The sequence below is a fragment of the Sinocyclocheilus rhinocerous genome, unplaced genomic scaffold, assembly GCF_001515625.1.
Source record: "Sinocyclocheilus rhinocerous isolate Xijiao unplaced genomic scaffold, SAMN03320098_v1.1 scaffold385, whole genome shotgun sequence".
NCBI classification, from domain to species: Eukaryota; Metazoa; Chordata; class Actinopteri; order Cypriniformes; family Cyprinidae; genus Sinocyclocheilus; species Sinocyclocheilus rhinocerous.
The window spans coordinates 34,774-43,120 of NW_015645545.1; the positions used below are offsets into that span (position 1 = coordinate 34,774).

The window sequence follows — 8,347 nt, forward strand, 5'->3', positions numbered from 1 at the left end:
TCTTATGTCATTCCAAACCTAGAAGTGTCCAGCTATTGAAAGGTATAATAATCACTTTATATGATGAACAAATTCAATTTAGGCTTTTATTCACACACGAATACTGATTAACTCACAAACTTCTAGCACATCAGATATGGTAAATGGAACTTGTGCATGCTTGACGCATAAGAACAAACCTCACTGGTTTATGTGCACCAAGCAAGCATGTCTGAGCCTATGCTGATAATATTTAGGTTACGTCCACACGAAGCCAGAGCTTTCCCTATCCGATCTTTTTTTTCCCCTCGTCTCAAGAAATGTCTGCGTCCACACGAAACCGACACAAAACGATGTAGTATACATGCCAGACCAGTATGTGGCGCTGTAATTCTGCCACAGAGATACTCTAAAAATGGAGAAGAAGACTTGGACTATGCGCATAAACCTTGTGCGTGGTATACAAATAAACATGGAACAATACATTTATTAATCTGTGTTAATGTTACTTAATAAAAAGACATTCGTTCAGTGTTTGTTCATGTTTTTGTTGCCGTTACGTGACGTAGCGGTGTCTGACTAAGGGCGAAACGTGGGCTGATGACGTCATCGTTTCAGAAAATATACGGATTTCGCTGTCCACACGAAAACGCAAGGCTGTCGTTTTCAGATTTATCCACTCTGGGACCCGGTTTCAAAAAATATCGGTTTCACTCTCCCAAAACGCCGGATCCGTGTGGACAAAACACCTACAAGATACAAAATGTATGCGTATACAGCTAAATGCGTCTCCGTGTGGACGGGGCCTTAATGTGCTATACATTTTCGGCCGTTGATGGGGACCTCCAGAAAACCAACAGTAGATAATCTTAGTGTTCCTGAAAGCACTTAATTAACAAGTAAAACTAGCAATGTAGCTTGGTCCTAGCCCATTACAGGCTTTATAAGAAGAAAGACCATTTAAATCCATTTTAAAAATTACATGAAGGAAGTGCTAAGCATCTAAAACTGGAGTGATAAGATATGTCTTAATTCTGGTTAATAGCTGAGCTACAGAATTAAGTCTCTCAACTGTTGCCATTTCCCCCCCCATTTCATGGGGCCTTTAAAGACAAATACATTTACGTTTTTTTTGTAGATTTTATAGATATTTTATTAAACAAGCAAAGAGCTTTTAAGGAAATGACATCCAGAGGTTTTGAAAAAAAATGGCTTGTACAACAACATTCTTACATTTGCAACAGAGTAGCATGTATGAATAGTCTCTTCTCCTTTGAATTAGTCCTCTAGGATGGATTCACATCTTTACTTTCTAAAACGGTCAAGTGTTGACTTATTTCCCAACTTTTTCTTCTCATTGGACTTCTCTTTCTGCTCTTTGTCTCTTTCTGTTCGCTCTTGTACGGTTTGCCGAATTTCGTCCTGCAGAATCACAATAGAGAAGAAGTGATGTGAACAGAGAGCAAAATAGAAACACTATTCTGAGAGAGGCTTGTGTGTAAGTTCAACAAAGACTTGCTCTCAAAAACCCTTCAAGTCTATGATATTCTGGCCTCTAGATATGGCTTTGGTCCCTCATGAAATACTATGAAACTTTTTACTCGTTGTCCACAAGGCAAACATTTTAGTCTGATCAGTTAGAAATGTTACCTCTCCATCTACACGAGGCATCATCATGTCTGTAGCACAAACAATGGGAGATGATTCCAAACAGAGACGACAGAGAGGGAAAAAAAACCAAATACCCTCTGATCCTCATGGGCGACTTTCCTCTTTCTTTTCTCTATGGCACCAGCCGAGCTTCTTCCTTTCTTCTTTGTCTTTGGTTTAAATTTGTCTTTTGCCAATGGATCAAAGCCCTGAAACAAAGACAAGACACAAAGTAAGAACTAATGACACCAAACTGATGGATGCATTCTGAATCCATTCATTGTAATGTCAGCACCCTTGATAAATAGAAGCAAAACCAACTAGGAGCTTCCTAGGAATTTCCTCTTCATCTTTCATTCATGATATTCACAAATTTATCTGAAGTATAATTACTCTATGTGACCCTGGAGCACAAAAGCAGTCTTAAGTCGCTGGGGTATATTTGTAGCAATAGCCAAAAATACATTGTATGGGTCAAAATTATAGATTTTTCTTTTATGCCAAAAATCATTAGGATATTAAGTAAAGATCATGTTCCATGAAGATATTTTGTAAATTTCCTACCGTAAATATATAAAAACTTAATTTTTGATTAGTAATATACATTGCTAAGAACTAACAAACCATACATCAATGGAAAGCTTATTTATTCAGCTGTATATGTATAAATCAGATGTATAAATCTCAATTAAAAAAATTCATTGACACATATGACTACAAATCTAGCTGAGGTATAATCCTATTTATATTGTAGGCTTTTAAGTGCTTATTAAGTGACAAGCAATAACTTCCTGATTTACTGGGGTATATAAATATGAGGTGACAAACAGGCCAAATTGCTATAATGATATATATCAAAAGACTGTTGATCTGTACAAATTAGCTGAACAGTTGCTGCAGTTTGACTTGTAGCCTACATCCTGATTCATGAACGGTTTCTCCAGTTAAAAACAATTTTTTTTTCTTTTTTAACAAAGAGCAGAGCCGTGGCCAAATATCTGACAGTTAAAACATCTCATGAATTTGGAATGAAGATGTTGACTGGTACACTCACATATCCAATCTGAATGCTTTCCAGAGGTTTATTGAAAAAAACATTGAAAAGTGCCCGTTTTAATTAACTACATTTTGTATTGCTATCCTTTTGATATTTTTATTGCAAACCTTTTTGATATTTGTTACATTCCAGAGTTTATTATTCATACATGCAAAAAGTACAAAAATAATTTTACTCAACTGACCTCAAGCTAAAGCCCTCTAGGACAAATCTTGACTAGCCGAAAGTTGGATTGGGTCCTTCCACCTTCTCGTATATCTCTCCGTCTAAGTCAGAGCCAAATATCTGAAGAAACTTCTAACTTAAGTAAAAAATGGCACAGCTTATTGCACTGTGTACAGATGAGCTCGGATTCAAAACCTAGGGCAGATAGGGCATATACTTAGGCCCACAGAATCCCTGATTATCTGATGGATCACTTGCACTCCACTGACTTCACTTCCAAAAGCCGCTGCTCATTTGCATTAAGTTAAACATCTGTCATGTCTCTGGACTCCACATGCCTACATCCTGACTGGTCACTGTCACTCGTGTCCATTGAAAACAACTGGGATTACCTTTGTTGCTGTTTCACTGCCAGTGTGCAGGGTTTGCCAAAACATACGACATCAGGGGCATAAACTTACCAATGCTTCAACTTGTTCCTTGTGCCTCTGCTCAAAGCTGGCCTGGTCCACTTTACTCAGCTGTCCTGGGTCCAAACCAATCAGCTCAGGCTGCACCTTCTCTAGCAGAGCCTTGACCTCCCACTCCTGTCTCTGTTTAGAGCTGCGGAACGGGTTTGTATCAAGAGCATCAAAATTTGGTTCCCCTGCACCTGGAGTGACACAGAAAAAGCAGGGAATTTTCTCTCTTTTTTTATTCAGTTATAAGGGAACTGTGACCTGTAAATTTTTTTTGTGACATTCAACCCTGCAGCTCTGTAATATACTGAAAGAAACAGATAAAAAATGCACTACTTCTCATGGTGATGCACATTATTTGTGTTGTGTGTGCCAGTACGTACACTGCATTTTTTCTCTGCCAAATTGAAGGAATAAATTAAAGGAAACACAATACATAAATATGTCCTCTAGATGTAAATGTCTAGGGAGCAGACAGACAGACAGCAAAAGAGTTGCATAAGCAACACTTCAAAGTTTGAAAATACAACTTCCAACACATCTCTTCATTACTTTAATTCATTTTACAAAAATAGCTTGAAATCTTTAAAGACTTGAAGAGCTCACTCACAAACACCAGAATATGGAAATAACTTTTCATGTACCTTCTGATTACACTGAAAAAAAAGTGTTCTTGTCTTGTTTTCGAGTGCAAATGTCTAAAGATTCTTAAACAAGATACATTTACTTAAGAAGGAAAATGACAATAGTCATCTTGTTTTCTGTGAAATTGAGCAAAATAAAGTGAGTTTAATAAAAAAAAAAAGAAAAAAGAACAGTGGGCTCCAAAACAAAAAAGAAAAAAAAAGTATTTATTCTCCATTGACACATTTGTTGTTCTTTAAAACAAACTGACTTAATTACAACATTAAGTCAGTTTGTTTTAAAGAACAACAAATGTGTCAATGGAGAATAAATACTTTTTTTTTCAAGACTTCATATCTTAATTTTGCCTCTCATGTAAGTGTATTTTGATTTAAGGATGTTTAAATGTTTGTATTGGAAATCAAAGAAAAGTAATTTTTAGCTCATCTGTCCATCATCCATGAAACACAACTGACTATATGTATGTAGACTCCTGGTATGAAGGAGTGAACATGTCCTTTGTGTAAACATGTGTTCCTGTCTTACCTGGTACAATCATGCTGGTGAAGCCCTCTCCATGTCCAATTCCCAGAACATCTTCAAAGGGGCAGTACGCAAGACCCCAAATTTGCCCTCGAAGGCGGTGAGCCATGTAGGGTTTGGATACAGGACTGCTTCCCAAAACGTTCTGATAAACCTATGGATACAAAAATAGCTCTATTATTGTAATAGTTATTGTAACTCTAATTAACAATATTGTAATATTACAATGTTATATTGTCGTTTACGGAAACTTCTAAAAATTCTTAACAGCAAATCGTGCGTGCAGCTTCAAGAGAGCAAGCATACCTGTGCTGTACTTTATGCAGTTTCTTTATCCCTTTCAAATTATCTATACATAACATTTCAAACAATTTCTATGTGTTATTGTTCAATCTTATGTTGCGTGCTGAATGAAAAATCTTCATCATTTACACATCCTCAAGTTTTCCCAAACCTGCATGAGTTTCTTTCTTCTGTTGGTAACCAAACAGTTGACATTAGCCATTGACTTCCAAAGTATGGGGGAAAAAATGGTACCGAGAACAGTTTGGTTACCAACTTTCTTCAAAATATCTTCTTTTGTGCTCAATAGAAGAAAGAAGAAACTCAGGTTTGGAACAACTTGAAAGTGAGTAAATGATGAGATCATTTTTATTTTTGGGGGAACTATCACTGTAAGGTTAATGCCACAGGGTTCAGTTGTGAAGCAGTAATTTCCCATTGTCTCTGTTTCGGTATGATTACAATGAAATGCCACTGGTCTGATTTCAGGGATGGGTTAAAGCGTTCATGAAATGCAGTTTCAGATATTTATGTTTCTCAAGGTTAGTTTGCAAAATTTTTTTTTGCACCAAAAAACTGCAATATTTAATTTAATTTAATTTAAATCTGTGAAAACCACTCAATTCAAGGGATGATCTTGCAGAAATGGAGTCAGATCCAGAAGCATGCTGTTTAATTGCTTTTGCTTGCTTAATTGCTTAATTTAACTTATTTTAATAAAATAAAAATAAATGTACTTACCTGTGTTGCATCAGAGGAAATTTTAAATTTCTGATCTTTAGAATGGCAATGCAAAGTTTTTGGAGGTGCAGTTAGAAAATAATAATTCTTATTTTACACTGGGGAGTTAGTTTTGAGTTCTAAAAAACTTGCAGTATGTTTTATTGTGGAGTAACCTCTTATTTGTGTAAATATCAAGAACATTTTGATTCTCAATTTCATGCCCCCTTTAAAGGGTTGGGTTAGGACTATACTCTTTGCAACCAACAACAAATGTTTATCCAGGAAAGTTTACTTGTGTGTATATTGTGTGTATACCTGTACAATATCTCCAGTAGCAGCACTAAGTAGTCCTCCCTGGCTTAGAGATAAGCAAGAGGCTCCAGCAGGGAGGAAACAGGAGTGAAGAGGTTTAAAAGCTCTGATATCATACACCTTTAGCTTTCTGTCCAGACCTGATGTCACCATATACCTGCAATAAACAAATATTTTACTGGTGTAAATAAAGGGAATGTAAGGTATGATCTATGGCTGCGACAACTAACCAACAATCGAAATTAAAATATTTGATAAAATCTGACGTCACTTTACAGAAGTGAAGAATGCATATGGACAAAATATAGCAGAAGACACAGAATGAGCTGCTGCAGGAAAAGTGTACTACCCAAGTTGTCCTAAACATGAAAATGCTGTTTATGAAGCATTTCAAACACACTAATAACCATACATTTTAACATGGCTTGCTTGTCTGGTGCTTTTACAGGTGTCTGTTTTTAAAGCCTTTAAGAAATGTTTCACCCAGTGAATAACTTACATTTTACAGTTATATCCTTACCTGTAAACATCAGAAAGTCACAAGGGTATTTTTTGTTTGTTTATTTTAGAAAGTAATGTTTGTTTTTATTACTTTGTTTGCACATATGGATGCATGTATAGCATAAAATACATAGGTACGTTATTTATAGGTTTATAGGAAGTATTTGATGTTTGGTATGGGTGTGAATTATAAGGTATTTCTAAATGTTTTATATCAATCAGTTCTTGATAAACTGTATCATACTCTCATTATAGAAATCATGTCTAAATTATACTCTGCAAGATCAGAAAAACTAGGAACCACATGACTAAGAAGACTGATTTATGTGAGGGGAGGAGAAACATAACACCCTAAGCTTAAACAACATCTAATTAAACAGGACCCCATTAGGAATGTGTCCAGCAGCAGAGCTTAAATACTCACAACAAACAATTCATGAGTCGAGAAGTCTAATCCAGCAACATGAAGCAAGCCATCTGACTACTCTCATCTCACTTTTTCTGAAAATTGACAGGGCAAGTAAAAACCTTTTTTTTTTTTTAAATGTATTGCATTTTTTAAATTATTATTATTATATATTTTTTTTTGCTTTCTATGTACAGTAGATGCACTTCCCAAAACAATCACCCCACTAACTCTACAATGAGTCATTCTATCCAAATCATCTGGTGAAATCTCCTTTATTCTTACATATTGCAATAATCTCAATATATCACATAATGTCAGTCTTTTCCAATTTCATGCAGCCCTAGTTTTAATGTCATTAGTGAGATTCGCAAAATGATCGCATGTAACCTCGAAACATGATATTCATACACGTTGAAGAGCCAAAGCCCAAATCACATAACTACCAACAGCAATCTTAATCTTAAGTTTAATAAAACATACTTAATGTCTCGGTTTTGTCTCACTTTTAATCGATGTTCACACTGGGATTTTTTTTTTATTCTGAAAAAATCCTAAATTCATTACTGAAGAGTTTACAGACTCTGTGAGGTAAGGATTAATGGTGGGTGGGGTTAGTCATCCGTCAGCTCTAACGTAGTGTTGCTTTCGTCAACGAAAATTATGACTAAATATCGTCGTCAACGAACCTTTATTACATGACGAAAATGAGACGAGACGAGACGAAAATGCTGGTCATGTGACGATGACTATAATTAAATGTATAATGCAATATCGTTGACGAATAAAAACGAGACTAAATGTGGTTTACAAAATAAAAACTATGCTAAAATGTCTCTTAATTTTCGTTGACCAAAACGAGACGAAACGAAATGTTATAACGTTATTTCGTCTCGTTTAGTCGCGTTATTATTATTATTATTTTGCAGTATTTCTGTTTCCTGTGTCTCACTAAAACTAAAATTAAAACAGGCCGCCAAAAACAACACTACTCTAACGTAACAACCCGTCTGAGACTGCCGGTCCCCCGGCACTGATGAAATCCCCCCAGGACTTTGTGATACTCACGTGCCAGTTTTATCCACTGTTAAGGAACGAACAGCTCCCCGATGACACAACATCTTTACAAGTGGCTCTTTCTGGTTGGGTGACCATAGACTGACGGTGCCATTTGGGTGGCCCAGGTGAATTACTGCATTATGGGGATTCTGTGACATCACATCTAGCCGTCCCATTTTTGTGCAGACGGCTGCGATCTCTTTACCAACCGATACATCCAGATATTGCAGAAACCCTGTGGCACTCTGAAAGGTGAAATTATTATTGGCATATGGAAAACCTGTTTTAAGGCTGAGATACAATTGGAAAGGTAGTTACTTTTTCATGCACAAACACTTGGGTTTTTCATGTGTCACCATGAAAGGTTGAATGAGTATCAATGAATTAAATATTAATAAAAATAATAGAAATAAATCACTTTTTTTTATTGACTTATCAGTTTAATTCATGTTTTAAAACAGAATATTGAATTAATAAATATTTTTCCAAGGCACATTTTAAAAAAGCATTTGCCAGTTGCTTTTCATCCATTTACCAATCGCTTTTCTTGGTTGTTTCACCAAATTCTTAGTTTCCCCCCCCCCCCCC

At 35.9% G+C, this 8,347-nt stretch overlaps 1 protein-coding gene across 1 annotated transcript in view; it reads right to left on the minus strand.

Annotated features, from left to right (window-relative positions):
• Positions 1 to 1,149: 1,149 nt before the first annotated feature.
• Positions 1,150 to 8,347, minus strand: part of wdr46 (WD repeat domain 46) — a 30,428-nt gene continuing 23,230 nt past the window's right edge. Inside the window, exons 9-14 of the mRNA XM_016510288.1 lie at positions 7,769 to 8,004; positions 5,797 to 5,950; positions 4,480 to 4,630; positions 3,313 to 3,503; positions 1,725 to 1,838; positions 1,150 to 1,401 (exon numbers count right to left, since the gene is read on the minus strand). Of these exons, the coding sequence (XP_016365774.1) occupies positions 1,285 to 1,401; positions 1,725 to 1,838; positions 3,313 to 3,503; positions 4,480 to 4,630; positions 5,797 to 5,950; positions 7,769 to 8,004 (963 nt within the window). The 3' untranslated portion in view covers positions 1,150 to 1,284. The remainder of the gene's footprint in view (positions 1,402 to 1,724; positions 1,839 to 3,312; positions 3,504 to 4,479; positions 4,631 to 5,796; positions 5,951 to 7,768; positions 8,005 to 8,347) is intronic.